Genomic DNA, 19,620 nt, shown 5'->3' on the forward strand with positions numbered 1-19,620 from the left:
GAATAAATAAATTCTCACATATACTTAAGCCTTATTGAGGGCTGGCGCTTGATATCTTACCGCCTGATGCAGTCTCTGTGGGTCCTAAATTCTGTGACTTAATGCGGCCATACGAGCCCTGGCGCTGTTTCTGCTGGGTTTATGTGAATAACAAATCAGTTATTCTTAATTCAAATAGCCCTGAATGTAATCTTTGGGTTTATGAATATCATCAGTAAAACCTATTTTTAGCATATGGATAGAAAGTTTTGCTAAATTTTTTCTTGTCAACATTCTTAGCCCATTTAACTTAAAGCTATAATCATCGCCAAGCGTAATGTCAACATAAAAGATTACCACACTCCTTTATTATTCAATTCTTACTAACATAAAAAAATTGTTTAGGCATTGCTGCATAAGTCATTACTCAATTTGTCATATTTTGATAAACATGTGGTGTTGAAAGGAAAGTATAATAAATAATGATTCGCCAGGTTGGTGTCAGATCAACGGTATACTTACGTAGAATGTTTCGGTTTGAGATGTATGCCAAATGGATATGCAGCAAAGGAGCCAAATTTCTGATCATACAAATTTAAGCTAAAATGATTGTTTCTTCAATAACAAGGTATTTTGTTTAGTGTCGAAGTGAAATTAAGAATTGGTACTCTCCAGATGTTTTGTTGTTCATGGAATGGGGAATCAAATGTGCATGCATAAAGCCTACGTGAAAAGTTGTTAATGGTTTTGAGGTCTGGATTTTAGATCATTCCGGATAATGGATGTCCAGATTTCGGACGTTGTAGTGTAGTAAACTCTTCTTCAAGATCTTGACTATTGTTTGAAATCTTGAGAATGCAATTTTCTTTTATAAATACAGGATGATTGTATTTTAATGTTCTAATTTCAGAAGGCTGTGTAAAAAGAACCACTTGTCAGAATGACCAGAAATTTGATCTGAATATACATGAAGCAGTGGGAATTTGTCTCACAGAAGGGGATAAATTGTAAAAAATGTTTACCAGTAGATGGTGCTATACTTCCATAATATGGTAATTAAAAGACATGACATGCACACCACACATTAGACGTAATAAAAACATGGAGTACTTGCAGTATCCAGTAATCAGTGTATGAGAAGTTTGTCATAGTGTAAGACATTGTTCTGGTCCAATGTCTGCATTGTCCTTTAATTTTGAGTATTGACAGAACTTTGGAGATGGAAATGTTTCTCCAGAAAATATTCCATGGCCATACATTGTCTGCTTCTGTCTGAGCAAGTAATTGCAGGGCAAAAGTTTGCTAAATTAGCAAATCATCAGGAAGCAACCCTTGAATTTGTATAGTTTTGAATAGATTGCTTTGCAGGATGTTTCATACAATTTTACAAACTATGCTGAAAGTCATGTCTACAGATCAGACAATTTTCCTTGCACTCACATTCCCCCACCACTTCTCATCTCTTCTTGCAGTGCTATAGCTACATCTTCCCCTGATGTCGGAGCAATCATTTTCCTCCCTCTTTATGCAATAATTTTTCTCATCTCATGCCAAAATGAACCAGTAACTTTTCTCATCTCCTGCCAAAATAAACCAGTCTCTAAATTTTGGAAAAATCTTCTGCAAGTCCTTTACAGACATCTAACCAGAGCTGCATTTGATACCGTTAATGTTTCTCACTCTATTAAGGCAATTAAAGTGCAGTCACGATTCGTATAAAAAGGCTTCACAAGCAGAGCCCAATAGTTCATTGATAGAGTCATGATGAGTGTCTCAGATGCAGAATAATGTGAACTGCATGCACACTGTTTTTTTTTTTTTTTTTAGTCTACTATGTGGTGCCACCCATATGGTGACTGGGTGTGAAAGAATAGTCCCAGCGTAGCCTATGCATGTAAAAAAAGGTGACTAAAATAGGTACCCAATTTCTGGGGGTAGTTCAAAGTAACCTCCCTTGGGAATTATATAAGTGAACTGTTCCTCTAGGTTGGGTATGAGGCTGACAACCTCAAACTGTAAAAAACTACATATTAAGAAATCTCAGGAAGAAAAAACTAGATGGACCTTACCCAAATGATATGGAATGAAAAAGGGCACGGAGATTGACATTCTTTGAGAGTGGAGTACTGAAAAATCTAATCGATATAAAATTGATATATTGACTGTGCAGGAGATAAAATGGTCAGGAAAGGGAAAACTAGATAAGAGAAGTTGCAGTCTGTAGCTGCCTAGATAAAAATGTCAGTTTGGTACAGGGTTGGTGGTAAATAAAAAAAAAAATAGAGATAAAGTTACAAATTTTGAATCTATTAACAAAAGAATTTACCACAAAATGGTAGCATTATATGTGTACATGCACCTACTGAGGATTAAGAAGAACCAGAAAAAAAGAGATGTTTTATGACAAGCTAGATGAGACTTACAAAAAATGTCTATCTAATGATATAAGAATGGTGATAGGAGATTTTCATACGAAGATAGGTACAGATTATAATGTACGGAACTATATTGGAAAGCATAGTGTGCATAAAAAGTTCAATGACAGTGGAAATAAACTTTTGGACTTTGCAATTGGAGTGGAAATAGTCATCAGGAACACAAGTTTTGCATATAGTACATATATAAAAGTGCATGGTGCTCCCTAGTTGGGAATACATTGAATCAGAATGATCATGTATTGATGGACTTGAGCCATAAAAGTAACTTACATGATATTAGAAGTTATTGAGGGGCTAACATAGACTCTGACCATTATATGGTCATTCCAAAGTAAGAGGCAGGATTTCCAAGTGTTGTTATCCATAAAAAAAGGGGGGATGGTATCCTGGGCACAGATCTTAAGAACTCCTAAGATTATTAGTGTGTATAAAAATAAAATAAAGGAAAAACTTGTAATGACTGAGACTGAGAATAATGAGGATCCCAGGTGAGAAAAACTTAAGCCCTTAACATTAGAAGCAGCTAAAGAAGTGCTGCCAGTCCCTTAAAAAAAATATATGTGTGTGTGTGTGTAATGATATTTTTAAATCAATTGATTAAATTAAATTCTAATCACATTGCTTAATAATGTGTTGGTGATTCTCTACCTAAATTGTATATCTGTTCCAAAATTTTGTCGAAATCCTTTCTTTATTATATATTATATTAACTTGTTGGTGCCTGCCAAATCACCAAACTCATAAATCTGTCATATTACATAAAGTCCTTAAGAACACTCCTGATGAGAAGGTAGTGTCATCTCATGATTTCAATTAATATCGCTGATTGGATTAGCACCATGATGCACACATATCTATAAATAGAGCTTCTCGAGGTACAGGAATAACGCTTGTGAGATGGATGCTAAAATAAACGTATCACTTTATATTCTAAAATTTGTATCATTCCTGTTGCCCGGCTGCATAACATAAATAATGTATGAGATTCTACATTTCAGATATATATATATATATATATACACACACACATACATATATATATATATTTCAGATATATAAGAAATGCTGAGGATGAGTATAGAGAATACGGGAAAAAAGATTATTCGAAATGAAGAAGATTGTATATTGGAGCAGAGCTATAAAAAAAAAAAAAAAAAAAAGAGAAACAGGCAAGGAAGTTTTATAATGCAGTAAAAAATATCAGAAAAGGTTTTTATGCTAGAATGCACTCTTGTTGTGATAAAAACAATCAACTTATTAATGACAAATTTTAAATACTTAGAAGATGGTGAGAATATTTCAAGACTGCTCTTGATGGAAAAGATATTTTGGATGAATTGGGAGAAGAATCAGGTGACCACCAACTGTGGATGATGTGGTAAGAATAATGAATAATTTAAGTAATAACAGTTCAGCATGACCGTATGGTATCAAGGTCAAGCTCTTGAATATCGAGGAGCCTAAACTGACTAAAGAAATACACTCTATTGTCTCTGTTTGGCATTTGGAAAAAATACCCATAAAATGGGAAGATAGTTCCATACAATGTTGTGGATTGTATGACCAATATATAAAAAAAGGAGATAATATGGAATGAAAGAAATGCAGAGAAATCACAATATTGAACACATCTCATAAGATATTATCAAACATTTTATCAGAATGTCTAGCTGCTTTTACAAAAACAAATAGTGGGAGAATACCAGTGTGGATTTCAAAATGGTAGATCTGTGACTGACCAAATACACAGTATTAGACAAATACTCGAAAAGACAAAGCATGAAATAGATACTTAACACCTTTATGATATGCTATGATAACTGCTTATGATAGCATTAGCAGGGAGAAACTGTTTCAGGTGATACTGGACTTAATAACTGGATAATTGATTAATCTGATAAAGATGACCCTTAGGAGAGTAAAATTGGGAAAGCTAAATTATCCAATTTCTTTTATACTGAAAAAGGACTAAAGCAAGGAGATTCTCTTTCTTGCCAGCTGTTTAATTTCATCGTTGAAAAAGCAATGAGACTAAATTTAGGGCATACAAACTCAAAAGACTACATTAATAAATTTTCTGCAGTTGTTGTCTTTTGCTGATGGCCTTGAGATCGTGGGAAGAATGAAGGTGGCAATAGTTGGGGCTTTTTGTGTGCTTGAATCGACAGTCAAAAATATTGGTGTAACCATCAAAGAAGAAAAAACTAAGTTCATGACATTTACAACAAGAAGTTAACATAAGAACATAAGTTACAAGAACATAAACAGAAAACATAACCTGATACCTGTGAAAATAAATGACTTTGTTTTTGAGCAAGTCGAACAATTTAAATATTTGGATACAATTATAAATAATAACAGTAATATAACTTCCGAAATCAAGAACCGGATTAACATGGCTAACAGATGCTATTATGGATTACAATACCAGTTTAAATCAAAATACTTAAGCAGTAAAAGTTAAAGTACTGTTGTATAAAACCTTAGTAAGTGTGTATGGTTCTGTAGTGTTGTATGGAAGTGAGTTCTAGGCAACGAATAAGTAAATGAGGATAAAGTAATGAGATTTGAATGAAAGATTTTGAGAAGAATTTTTGGAGCAGTAATGGAGTGTGGAGAATAAGATATAATTTTGAACTACAGCAAATATTTAGAGAAACAAATATAATAAAAGTTACTAAAGCCTCTCAACAAACATGTGTTGCACATGTCATGTCTTTGTTTAAAATTATGATAAGTGCAGCACCATCTACTCGTAAAATTTTGAACTATTGTTTTCCACAAATAAATTCTCATTTCTTCATGTACATTCAGGTAATTTAGACTAGTGGTTTTTGTTTTTGCAACCTTTTGAAAGTGGAACTTATAATCACCCTATATATATCATTACCTTGCACTGATTGTACAAAGATTGGAAGAGCTCCTAAAAAAATTATTTGACTTACAATGATCAGAAGTATCATCTATTACAGTGCAAGGAACTAAACTCGAGTATTTTTGAGGTTCCTTCATTCTGAAGTTTTTTACCTATATCTTTTTCTGCCATGCCTTATGATTGGCACTCTTAAAAATGTACATGGAGGTTGGTATAATGGGCTGTCACTTTTAAAAATATACATGGAGGTTGGTATAATGATCATTCATTATAACTATTTCATTACGACTATTCATACAAAATATCTCCAATTGATGCAAGTACATTAAAATATATTTCACTGTAGGGACTATTTAACCACTTGTTATAACTTCCTTGTTAATGAGTAATTATAAGAGTATCAACTGCATTAGCTAAATCATGTTACATAGATGTAAACTTGGGTTACATTAAAATTATCTTTTTAATATGCGTATGATGCATCATTTCATAAAGTAAAATTTTTAGTGTGAATGCAGTTATTTTTAGATTGCAAAAATTTAATGTATATTATACAATTTTAAATTTAAGAAAATTTAAAATTGTATAATTTACAATGTATTTTATGTTATGATATATTTATTTTACTTTTATATAGCTAACAAGACTTCTTTCTGATGCCATTCTTTGTGTTTTTATTGCTGTTTTTGTGTTTGCGATACATGTCAGCACTGTTTTTACTGTATTACAGGTATGTTAACTCTGTGCATATACATGTATGGTTTTTAAATGTTAAGTCAGTTTTTCAAAAGTTGCCATTAACTTCTGGCAGTAAATTTTTAAGGAATTTGTTAATTTTTGTTACTGTAAAATTGTATTTAAAAATTCCTTCTATTGATGAATTGTTAGCTAAAAAATTTGAAGTTTGTGTGTTAAAGATATGCTTTAACTTTCTTATATTGATATCTATATGTATTAACTTTTCTCCTTTGTTTTAGCATTGTATATCTTGCAATTATTCGTTCAGATTTTGTGCATTTTAGTATAAGTTTTAATAATTATCAATTATTATAATATTTTATTATCTGATGCTTTTCTGTTAATCTGCAAGAAGCCAAAATGTATGCAAAGATGCTGGTGACACCAACTGTGCTGAGCATTGTGTTGGACAAGGTTTTAATTCATTCTGATTTCTTGAAAAAGTAACGAGATGGATTTCAGTATTTACCTATTATCAAATGATGAAAATCCATTAATTTTTTTCAGTAAAAGAAATCAATGATCATGCCAGGAAAAGAATTACAAATTATTCACACCACAAAAAATGTCTGATATTTTTCTCCATTATTCATAAGCGTTCCCTATACTTTTAAGCAGTAATGTCTTGAATGTTTTGTTGGGTTGCAATTGCGATTTCAGGTTACATTTTGTGAGAGGATTTAAGTTCAGCAATGAGTGCTCCTTTTGGGGCGGGGGCTTGTTTTTCTGATCTGTTGCAAATATACTTGTATTATGTATAACTTGTATCATAAATTTTTCTGTTTATTTTACTATAATTAAACTTTTCAAAATATTTATTCTAAAAATTACCAAATTCTGATTTTTAACCTTTGTTTTTATAGTGTTGTAAACATTTCTGGTGGTTCTTATATTGAGAAGTCCCTGAAGTTTTGCTTATCTTTTTCAATAAATCTTTTCTTTTTTCTTTCTTTAAAATGTTTTATTTCATTTTATGGTATTTTATTTCATTTTAGGTAGGAAAATTATGCAAATATTATCATACGAATGTTATTTGAATTACTAACACCTGTTTAAAGCATATTTTTCTTTAAATTTATATTTTAATCATATACATTTTCTAACTTTTTTTCAGCCCTATCTTCAAATGGTGATTCATGTAGCTGTAACAATCTGGGGTTTTTTATTACATTATATTATACCTCAAATGAAAAAGCAGTTACCATGGCTGTGCTGTGCTCATCCAATTCTGAAAGCTCACGAATTCGATCAGTTTGAAGTGCTAGGTAAAGTGCAATTTTTAGAAGGCTGAAAGTAAACTTGTTAATATCCAAACAATCTATTACATACACATATAATGTTTGATATTTTTAAATTTATGGTGTTAGTGATTGAGGTTATCCTAAACTGAGAAAAAAAACTTTCAAAAATTGTTTGTGAAACAAAATCTTAAATTTAGATTAAGAAACTTATTTCATTGCATAAATTCTGTTTTAGAATAAACTGGTGTATTCTTAATATTTCAATACTTAAAAGCCTAGAATTAGTGTAATATTAAATAGGATTTAACTTTCTAAAACTCAATAATTTGCATATGCAAGGATCGCTTTGAAAGTAAGTTTCCCACATCAGCAAAAAATGGTGCTGCAAAAGAACTGAAACGTGAAGACACAAGCTATTTAGTTTGTAGGTATGGCTATCATATGTGGCAGTTGTAATTTCCCATTCGCTTACATTAATATTGTTGTAACGTGTAAAAATGTTGGCTTTTATTTCTTCTCCCACTGACTGTGAGGTGACGTCCATGATAAAGTTTTTTAGTACACAGAAGGTAGCACTAATCAAAATCTGTCATCAGTTGTGTTTATTATATGGAATGGATGTGATGAGCAAGCAACTGCAATAGGCCATCTGTCATCGATGATGGCCCTGTGGAGCAGATGCAGCAGTGCATTTTTTAGAACGGTCACTTTATGGTAACGGAACTCAGTAGCCATTTCCCACGGATATCACATACTATGCTGAAATCATCACGAAGAAAAACCTATTGTTTTAGAAATAGTGCACCAAGAGGGTGTAAAAGAATCTTACACCCAAACTACAAATAAAATGCTTGGGAGCAACATTAACTTTTCTGCGGTGATACCACAGTGAAGGTGATGAGTACTTCAACAAGATCATTACAGATGATGAGACATGGGTTGCTCACTTCACCCAAACAACATCTGATGTATTGCCATCACAGTGGAATTTCATGCCGGACCCAATTCAAGCAGATACCTCTATACAGAAACTGATGAGCATTGTCTTTTGAAACAGAAAATGTATTCTGCTTATTGACCTCTTGCCGAGGAGTGCCATGGTGAATGCTGAACATTACTGCGCAACACTAAAGAATTTGCGAGGAGTCATTCAGAACAAAAGATGTGGGATGCTCAGTGCTGGTGTTGCATTGCTCCGTGAAAATGTGTGCTCCTACATGGCAAATTTAAAAAAAAAAAAAAAAAAAAAAAAAAAAAAAAAAAAATGCTGCAGAAGTTTTGCTGAGAGATGTTTGGCCATCCACCCTATAGTCAAGATTTTGCTCCTAGTGACTTCCACCTGGTTTTGTACCTGAAGAAATTCCTGTCTGGGTATCACTTTTCCACACATGAAGAAAAATAGACAACTGTGACATGCAGGTGGCAGACCTGTATGATGCTGGACTACAAAAACTTAACCCATAGTATGACAAGTGTTACAATTCTGGTGCTTCTTATATTGAGAAGTCCCTGAAGTTTTGCGTATCTTTTTCAATAAATCTTTTCTTTCTTTAAAATGTTTTATTTCATTTTATGGACCGTGGAAACTTACTTTCTGCATAACCCTTTTATGACAATTAAGTATATATGCATAACTATTTAAATAAACATTTATAATTTTTAATTATAATGGTATTTATAAATTCACTTTTTATTTATTATTTTTACCTGTTCAATTTATGTTATTTTATATGTCAGAGGCACAATTATAAACAAATTTGGTTAATTATTATGCTAAGTTAGTGTGTGATGTGCAGTAATAGTATACTAGTGTGCAACATAAAAGCATTCTTCATTTCAAGTTTTGATGAATGTTTTTATGTTTTAATATTGTGTACTTCATAATGTCCTTTTCTCTTCAAGGGCCCACCAGCGGCCGAGCGGTAAAGTCGCTGAACACTGGTAGTTCGGTCCGAGGTTCGAATCCCGCGAACGGGCTGGCTGCATGGGTGTTTTCGTGGTTTTCCTCATGTGTAACGTGTATACGAGCCAGTTTCCCTTAGAAAGTCCTCCATGAAGGCATCCCTCCCCTTAGGCAGATAGCCCTAGTGTGCTTTGCCATAATTAAATACACCACCACCTTTTCTCTTCAAACTGGATTTTTTTATAATTTTCTTGATTGTTATGGTTACGTTTAATAATTTTGTAATATACTTCAATTATTTTATTAAAATTTATCTGTTCTAGCATAAAAATTTAGTTACAAAAGCATTATGTAAATATAAAGTATTTTTTTAAACTTTTTTTAAGTATGTTGCATATTTAAATATTTCTGTTCACATTGTTTAGAAGCTGCTAAGATCATGTGGTTTGAAAAAGTACAAGTTTGGTTGTGGTTTGTGGAGAAAAATGCTCTTTATCCTTTGCTTTTTCTCAGTGCCTTGACAACAGATTCTCCATCTATAATTAAGAATTTTGGACTTTAGTAAGTTTGAGTATGCTCACTATCTTTTAATAGAATTACTTGTATATAAAAGATTTTTAAATGCTGTATTTTGTTATTGTATAAATGTGTAAGCTGTATGGCAAATACTTGTTTGGGGTTAATGCTTAAGGACTGATTATCTGATGTATGGTTTGTTATACGTACAATTCAAAATTAACTAAAGGGACTGTACTAAGTAATATTTTATTTTACGGCCTTAATCACATGCATGCCATCTTTTCAAGTGATGACTTTCTTATCTAACAACAACAAAAAAAAATTTGAGCGGTGGTCATTACAGTAACTGTAATGACCATCTGCACTATGCAAGGCGCTAAGAAGAGAAAAAACGGCTTAATCTTAAAGCTAAGCTGTCCTAATGACTCAACAAGGACCTTTATTAATCTTAGGGCCTGCAGTTAACAATCTGTTTTATATATGAATAATTGTTAATTAGTCAATATCTAAGGAGGAAATTTGAAAGTCATAATGGACTTAAAGTGCATTATGTGATTCATGATACAATAACTTTTGGAAAAAGTCTATGTTATCTATTTGCATTTTTTGCCTCACAAATTCATGTTATCAGTACTTGTAACATATGGCTTTAAAATTTTTTTTCAAAAGATACCTTAAATGCTGTGTGTATATTAAAACAACCATGTTGATAATATATCAGAAATTAGCATTACATCAGTAGTAGTAAATATGCAACCTGTGCACAAACAAGTGTTTGAATAATGCATACTTATCGAACTGACTGAAAAGAAAGCTGATGACAAATATGTTTATATAATTAGTGTGTAAAAGTTATGATTTCAGTATGTTTTTCCCCCATTAGAATACATTTTATTGTGGATATATTTTGTTAAAGTCTGTGGGCAACATATAACAAAGAAAAGTTTAAAATGTCAGTGAATGCTTCAGAAGTAAGACATATAGTGAATAAAGGAATAGAGCATGGATGCCATGTACTGCAGTAACTTTATTACAGAGCAGATTTCTGTAAATGCCAAATAAAGTAAAAAATTTCAAGTCCCCCCCCCAACATTCTTTTAAATTTCTGTAATTATTAGATTTGTTTTAGACTGAAGTAATTTTAATACTGCCTACCATTAGCTAAGCAAGAACTTTATAAATTAAGATTGCAGGTTTTAGTGCTCAAAAATCCTGTTACTAAAATTCCATGTTGGTTTTAATGATTTGCAGCTTTCCTCTAATCATAGATGAAATAACAAGTTGCAATTGATATTTTGCCTCGTTTTGTTAGGCTTTTTAATGAGAAAATGCATCTTGAAGAAAATATTTTTAAGATATCATTTTGTATGCTGAGGATGAGCCGTACAGTAATTTAGTTTTTCTGAGAGTTGCAGCAGTATAGCAGCAGAATATTTCATGTTAACAGAAATCTATTATTTTGTTGAAATTGCATAAGGGGCAAAGAGATTCGGGAGCAACATTGATGGGTTGGATGTTCTTATGAAGGTCATACATAAGACGGAAAAGTGCAACAGATTTCTTTCTAAGCCATTTGGGTACTTCAAGAATGTCTAAACCATAATTTATTTCTATTTTTATCTGCAAGTTCTTGGAAAATACAGTCCCTGAGGGCTTTCATAGCTATTAACTTAATGAAATTGTAGCGAAGACCAGATAGTGATATCTGAAGGATAGAAGCTCCTAGTCAAGAAATCAAGCAGCCCTTTACATGAGAGCCAGTTAAAGAGATTAAAACAGAAATCAACACTTGAAGAGCAGAAGTCACTCTGTAATTAATAGCTTGAAGAGTGGTTCTGGAATCTGATGCTGATGATTGATAGATTGAAGAATGGTTCTGGACCACCTTTAAAAATTGCCCCAGTCGAGTCTGTAGTTGTAGCAGGGCTCAGTGGATGGTCACAATTTCACCATCAAGAGCAGTTGCATATGGGTCAGTGGGTGCATAAATAACTCACAATGAATGCTGCACCACCATTAGTGGAATCATATTTTGTAACCACACATATACAGTCACAAACATTCTTCTTCTGGGTAGCAGGAATTTATAGTTTTGTATATTGAGCATATTTTCATTAGTGACAGTTTTAAACATTTCTTATTCAAGTCTAAGGTGGATTGAGAAACTCTTGTTTTCTATAGGGTTACGAGATAGTAAGAATCGTTCAACTTCAAAATTTAGATCCAAATTTGAAATCACTTTATAAACTTCCTAGACAAAACCTCTTTTTATCTTCAGCTTTTGCTCAGGCCCAAATGAAATTTGAATACCAAAAGGAAAACCATCGGTAAGTTCTGATAATTATCTCCCAAAAAAGTACATCATTTTCCCGAATAGTCACACTGATAGGTCTGTTATTGGTACATATATGTGTGCAATCAGTCTTAGTTTTTTTTCACTGCACCAGTAATTAGACGCAGTGCAGGATTTGCATAAAAGCATACATTACAACAGTTGTCTCAAACTTATATTGTACACGGGCCAATGCACAATTTGAAAGTAGCTGACAAGCAGCATTTAAAAAAAGAGAGGGTTGGATTTTTTTTAACAAAACAAAATTTGGTAATTAAAAACTTTTTACTAAATAATTGTAAAAACATATAAATAAAAAAAAGAAAAGTATTGAATTTATTCAGAAAAGTTCCAGGACAATTTAAAAAAATTTTTTTTTACATCTACAGTACTGAAAAAGAACAAATGTTGTTTTCATGTTAACCTGGTAAGTATTCTTGACTTCATCTTGGCCATGTTTTCGCGCAAACTTACTAGGGTGCAGGGCTGTGCTTAGCAACACACTGTTCGGACTATTGTCACATTTATTAAGATGATGCAATGGATGCTGATTGTGAGCAAAGAGTGAATATTAAGTTCTACATTAAGCTTGGGAAAACACCTAGTGAAATGTGGAACATGATTAAGCAAGCATATGCAGGTGAGGTACTTTCAGGAAGTTGTGTTTTCGAGTGGCACAAAAGGTTTCATAAAGTTAGGGATTCAGTGCAAGACGATCCCAGAGCTAGTCGCCCATCTATAGCACATATCGACGCAAACGTGGAGCATGTAAGGCAGCTATTGCAAGAAGACCATAGTGTAACTGTGTGTATGATATCAGAAGAACTGAATTTGAATCATGATATATGTCATAAGATTTTACATGAAAATTTAGGGAAATGGAAACTTAATGCAAGAATTGTCTCTCACCCACTAACAGATAAAGAAACAGAAAGTGGAAAGACGAAAAATTTCTGCTGAACTGTTGGATAGAGCCAGATGTGATCCCATATTTGTGTCAAAGATTATTGTAATCTTTTCTTGTTTCTGTGAGTGAAAAGGTGACTGAAAGGAAAGCTTTATCAAGATTATTGCAGACATCCAACAGGCTATGACAAATGAGCTTGCATGCATCGCAGTTGAAGATTTCCATGCTTGCTTCCAAGATCTCCAAAAACATTAGCAGTTGTGTGTAGATAGAGACTAATCAAGCGGACTATTTTGATAGCAGCTGGGATCATTGCTTGGTAAATGCAATTTTCTATTCTTACGTCCTCTGTCCTGGAACTTATCTGACAAAGGATGTATTTTCAAAACAAATTGAAGGCATTCAAACAAGATGACAAATCTAAAAATTGGTATCTGCAAGAAATTTCTCTTTGTCACTATTAGGAATTCAAACTGCTAAATATTAAAATTTTCAGATTTGCATATATTCAACTAATTGCAATATATTGATTACTATGTAACATACATTTAATTTAATTAGATTTTGTAAATTAAGCTAAAAACAAATATACAAAAGCTTCCCAAGAGGAACAAAACTTGAGTATAATAACAACCTATCTCTATCTTTGATTTATTAGGTTTATCTATGTGACAAAATAGAAAAAAAAAAAAAAAAAATATTTATATGTAAATTAGTGTAAACATCTTTGTTTTTTACTACACTATTCAGCTCACCACCTCACGATGTTTCAATTTTCATGAAGTTTATAATCTTGGAGGGAAATTACTAAAAAGTATGATCACAAATTGTGGTTGCCCTTCGGCCGTCTGATTCTTTTCGTAGACTTATTAATTTTGAACTACTCCCCCCCCCAAAAAAAGTTACCATGTATATGTAGTCAAAAGCAAAGTGAGTATTCTTATTGCAAAAATTTGTAACTTAAGGTATTTATTTATATTTTGACAAGTACTAATAAAAGTAAATCAAATTTCTATATTAAAATCTTTGAACAAGAATTATATCACGGTGTAAATTAATTAGCTCTTTTTCTAGGTTTTCCGAAGTATTACATTTGTTTGTGATAATGAACATAGTTTAAAACTGAACTTTAAAACCATTAAAATCTTAAACATTTTCTTCAAATTATGGTCATAATAACGCTAATTAATTTATGAAAAATGTATTTGCATTTATGGTTCTTTAAAGTACTTAATTTCCATACATGGAATTGTGTATGAACCCTGTGCATATTGCAGTTGTTATAATAATATTTTTTAAATGATTAAATAATTACTTATAACATATTATTAATGAGTTTCCATCTTCCTTTTTCCTTAGCGCTGGCTCTTTGATTGTGGTAGTGTGCAGTTTCAAGTGCCTGCGCAGTGCCTTTTGTGATTCTTCTCACCATTATCTTGTGCTCATTTTTATGACACTCTTTTTCAACTTTGATTTTAATGGATATAAGGAACCATTTTTAATCAACTTTTTTGTTTTTTTAATATTTTTTAGTAAGGTAAGTTTTTGTCATGGATTATTTTAGTATGTAATTCATTAAAAAGTAGTAATAATTTTCTTCACAGCTAATTAAAGAATTTGATTATGAATATAAAGTGTGTGTCTAAAAGTGATTAAATTAATGAAATTTATAATAATTTACTATTTTATAGGTGCGATAAAGAGGTTTATAATTGTAAGTAAAATAGACAACAGTAATTACAATGTTACAGAAATCCCATCAGAAAGCAGAAAAATTTTGATTCATATTCCATTTGTGAAGTCTTGTAAAATGTTTGGTGAATAGCTCAAAAATAATGCTAAGTCAGAATATGGTGATGTTACCGCTAAAGTGCGGAAATCATTTAGTTAATCTGAAGATTAAATAAGGTGGTCCGATAAAGTGCGGGAAATTGTTTCATTTCTCAAATTACTTGGTAATATGCAAATTACCTAGATAATATGCGCATTACTTACTGGGCACTTGTTAAAGGTAGAATAAGATATTTGCTGGAACAACAGCAACATTTCTGTATGCTTAAAACTGCTTCCACTTAGACTTTTGAACTGCTTCCACTTAGACTTTGAAAGGCAGGGTTTCAGAAAATGTTACTGCAAATCTAAATGTACTTTAAATAGATGTGCTTGTCGCAAAATCCAATTGCTATGCAATTCATAGTTTCACCAATCTTTCATTTGCACTAATAAGTGAACATAATTTTATCATAGGCTTTGCAAATTCCATTTCCTTGATTGTAATAATATTTTTAACTATTTTATTCTTTTTATAATAGATTTTAATTGATTGATGGTTGATTCTATCGACCTATTTGTTGATAGTTTGATTCTATTAATTTGATTTTTCAGGTATTGAAATATAAATAAATAACATTATGTGTTAATTTAAGCATACAGAAATGTAGCTGTTGTTCCAGGAAAGATCTTAATTTCAGTTTAATGTGTACTTAATAGGCAATGTGGTGCCTGTTAGGTAATGTGGAAAGTGGAGAGAGAGGAAAAGAGAATGAGAAAAACTTTTGAACTGTAACAATATGGAAGCCGTTAATGTACACACTATTGGGGTTAAATGCGGATAACTCTTGTTTCTGCACTTTAACAGAGCAAATCAGTTAATTTGCAAATTAGCTAGGTATAGTGTACATTAATGACTTTCACAATTTAGCAATAATAATGAAGCTGTAATGTCATAGCATGATTTATGATATATATCTTTAATCTCCCCCAAAAAACAGTGTGGTAAAGCCTGTAGTTCCCAGAGCAGTCCCTTTTGATGTAGCATAAAGTTTTCAATTTGTTTTTCAAACTGCAAGAGTATTGCTTAGTAAATTGAATGATTTAAAGAACGTATTAATGATTAAATTTTGTTTTATTTTCTAAAAATATGTCTGTTTATATATCTTTAAGTACATTTAGTTTGTAATGCTTCTAATTGATAATTAGGAGCATTTGCACCACTCTTCTAATCAATAAGAAAGTATTTCTAATAATATTTCTTATTCTATGTGTCACATACTTTAAAATACTTAAGGTGAATGTTTTAGTTTCTCATCTAACAGTACTCTGATATTAGTTTCTATAGTCTTTAAACTGTGGATGTGAAATTAATATTTATTTATTGAAGTAAAGACTCTGAATACGAATATAATCATAAGTTATTAATATATATTTATAAAAATAATAAATTAATTAATATATAATTTATAAAAATCATAAGTTAATGAATATATATTTATAACATGAATTATATAAATTTATGTGAATATTGCAGTAAATGTTGGTTTGTATGTCATCTTGTATTGAAAGATGTTTGTTTATAAAAGAAGAGCAAATTAAGAGTTTACATTACTAAAATTATTCAATTCATTCTGGAATATATATTTAATTTATATGGCAATAATTTTATCATTTGTTATTTTAATGTCATGTTTCATGGTGGTGTTTAACTCTCCAGTTGCCTAAGGGTTTCACTAAAAAAGTCCCCTCCCAAAAAAAAAGGGCAATAAGAAAGAGGTATTTTTTTTTTTTTACTTTAATACGAAAATGCCCGTGATTCTTTACATCGAAATTTATATACTTTAAGCTATTGCCCTAATTTCTTGGATATATTTCAAGATGCATATATAAATACTTTCCTCAAGATGTCAAAAAATATTCTAGGTTATATATATATATATATCTATATATGTCCTTAACAGTCAGAGGGTTAATTATAAATTTTTGTAAGTTATATTGTTTTTATTTGAAATTTAATATCAGCTTATTTGCAGGGGAATACAGTGAATCTGTTCTTTAATTCTGTATATCATTTTAATTCAGATGCTACTTAGCACATTACAGAATTTTTTAACGCTGATAATAAGTGTGTTATTGAAAACCCAAGTCATGAGACCTGTTTTAAGAATTTAATTTTAGAAAAATTATTGGTTTTATTTTGAGCTGCTTTATTATGTGTGGGCTTGAAAGAAATTTGCTTTTTTGTGTATTTGGCATGATTTTTTTATAAAATAAGTTTTGTAATTAATGATTAGATATGTAATTAAGTTTCATTAAGCTATTTATCATTATTTGCTGTTTATTATTACTGTTTCAGTGTTATGAGTTTCTGCTGAAAGTTCGATTCATCATTATTTACATTGCACCTTGGCAAATTACATGGGGCTCTGCTTTTCATGCTTTTGCTCAGCCATTCAGTGTGCCCCGTATCCTTTTTTAATGATAATTGATATTAAATTTTTATTGTGTGAAACCTATATCTTTGTAAGAATGTGAATCTTACAAGATATAGGTATCAATGTTTTTAAGATATAGGTATTAATGTTATGATACAATAGTAATCTCTCCCTTTAAGAATTATATATAGTTTTAATAATTAACTCATTATAATAAAAAATTTTTGTGTAATAAAAAATTGAAGTGTGTGTTTCTTCCTCATTTTCTGTTAATAAGAAGATCAAGAACTTGTTTATAAATTATTAGCTATTGCTTCACTCTTAACAAATGAAAGATTCTGCTATGTTATTTGTACAAGCTGCAATATCATCCATATTATCTACTCCTCTTAGTCCTATTTTGGGTAGTGCCATCTTTTTTACATCTTACGTTCGGCCAGTGAAATTTTGGGAACGTGATTATAAGTAAGTTTTAATATTATTTTTTGTAATTTTTTCTGCTGGGATTTTAATTGTACAGTAACAATGTAATTACATTTATTTATTATTAGTATTCATCATCTAATACATCATCCAGCCTTTTTTTTAAGACTGTTCTATATTATTTGTAATATACTGTATGAAATGCTGGTCGGAGCCTAAACATCTGTGAAACTATGTAGAATTGCAGAGCAGCTGTAAAAACATAAAGTTGTAATTTTTAAAGTTATTGAAAACATTTTTATTGTTCAGAAATGAAAAGTGGGCAGTTTATGAAAAAAACTTTTGTCATTAAAAAATATAGTTTCAGAAAGATTAAAATTAAAAAGCCTTTATACTATATCCTATGGAAACCATTGCAAGCTAAATACTTTCTCATCTTTTTCTCAATTGATTCTCTATTATATGTGAAACTGAAGTTGTCAAAGGTTCATTAGATTTTTCACATTTCTTGTTAATTTTTGTGATCTTGCATAATTTAGAACAACTTGTATAAATTTGTACATTAAAAATGCTTATGATTTTTTATTTGATGGTAAAACTTCATAGACTGAGAATCGATTTGAAAATATTTCATATACAAAATTTCCTACCAACAAACTAGCAGAGGTTTGATAGTCCATTTCAAGTTCTGTTTTTGAATGGTTGCGTGATGTTTCTCTATTTTTCACACGAGTAATGTACTTATAGGGGGAATTAAAGGAGCAACTATGAAAAGTGCTATAATTCTGTTGAGGTAAGTGTAAGATAGCTTAAGATTGACATTATTATGCAATCCAGTGGAATTATCTTCTGCTACTCAGAAATATGGAAATTTTTGCTCCAGTTCTTTCAGCACATGTGGAAAGAAGTGCAAAGAGATATTTCAAATGTTTTGTTAGCAGTTGGATATTACCATGATTAAAAGTCTAAAAATTGTTTAGAAGAACAGGTAATGTATACAGACAATTAGATCAATGTTAAAAAATGCCAAATATGCTCATTTGCTTAAAAAAAATGGATAATTAATGTCAGCCTATATTGCAAGGACTATCTGCAACACTGCAGCGGGCTGCAAAGCATACCCATTTGCAGTGATGCAAAGATTATCTGGCTTGTAATGCCACTGACTAGGGTCAAGCTCTCTCTACTGATGAGTCTTGTTTATATTTGAGGAGTTATTTTCAGATGTGTTACAGTCTGGAGGAAGCAAATACACGCAATAAGCCCAAGAATATGGAAGGAATTAATGCAGAGGTGGTGGAATCATTGTATAGGTAGACATCATTTTGAATAGCCAAGACATTTTTACCAGTGCAACAATGAATGCTGAAATGTACAAAGATGAGATTCTTCATCCTACTAATCAAGTTGTTTAGGGGTGTAATCGATAATATATTCCTCCTAATGGATGATAATTCTTATACCCATCATGCTGCTCTTATCATGTATACTGATTATCTTGAGACAAAAGGATGGAATAGCAAATATTCCATCCTTACCAAATATACCAAATATTCTGCAGATTAAAATCTGATGAAACATGCATGGGGTGGGCTAGGATGATTTCTTGCATCACTACAGCTTCCACCCGGCACTCTACTAGAGCTTCAAGGTACTTTTCATTGTAAATAAACCTTTATTACTACAGGAATTACTGGGCACTCTAAAAGCCTGTTCACAGATTCACTAAGTTTTGAAAACCAGCATGAAAACCGCTATTAATTCTTTCCCTGATCTCTTTATTTATTCCCTCTCCATATTGTAACTTAATTATTATTTCTAACTCAAATTCCTCAAATTCAAAATTTGTACTTTTACCCCCTCCTTCAACCAATGCCTGAACTGTAAATATCTTCGCTTATTCTCTAGGATTGCCATTGGCCACAGGATGTTTTGAACCAGTTAGCTCCGCCCATCGACCAACCTCCATCATATCTTACACCTTCTTGATCAGTAGAGACTTTGCTGTTCTGAGGTTAGCAGTTCACCATCGTTATGCCTTAATAATTGCAGCAGCA

The 19,620-nt window shown here is 31.4% G+C and overlaps 1 protein-coding gene across 3 annotated transcripts in view; it reads left to right on the forward strand.

The window, feature by feature from the left end:
• The window catches only part of pcx (pecanex), a 267,343-nt gene that overhangs the window by 162,252 nt on the left and 85,471 nt on the right, over positions 1-19,620 (forward strand). For all 3 annotated transcript variants that reach the window (XM_085814871.1, XM_085814873.1, XM_085814872.1), the window contains 6 exons: positions 5,930-6,022; positions 7,145-7,295; positions 9,600-9,735; positions 14,292-14,469; positions 17,062-17,170; positions 17,476-17,605. In XM_085814871.1, coding sequence (XP_085670997.1) covers positions 5,930-6,022; positions 7,145-7,295; positions 9,600-9,735; positions 14,292-14,469; positions 17,062-17,170; positions 17,476-17,605 — 797 coding nt within the window. The remainder of the gene's footprint in view (positions 1-5,929; positions 6,023-7,144; positions 7,296-9,599; positions 9,736-14,291; positions 14,470-17,061; positions 17,171-17,475; positions 17,606-19,620) is intronic.

This window comes from Stegodyphus dumicola, chromosome 4, assembly GCF_044657685.1.
Source record: "Stegodyphus dumicola isolate Sdum_Otavi_A_Nest chromosome 4, ASM4465768v1".
NCBI lineage: Eukaryota > Metazoa > Arthropoda > Arachnida > Araneae > Eresidae > Stegodyphus > Stegodyphus dumicola.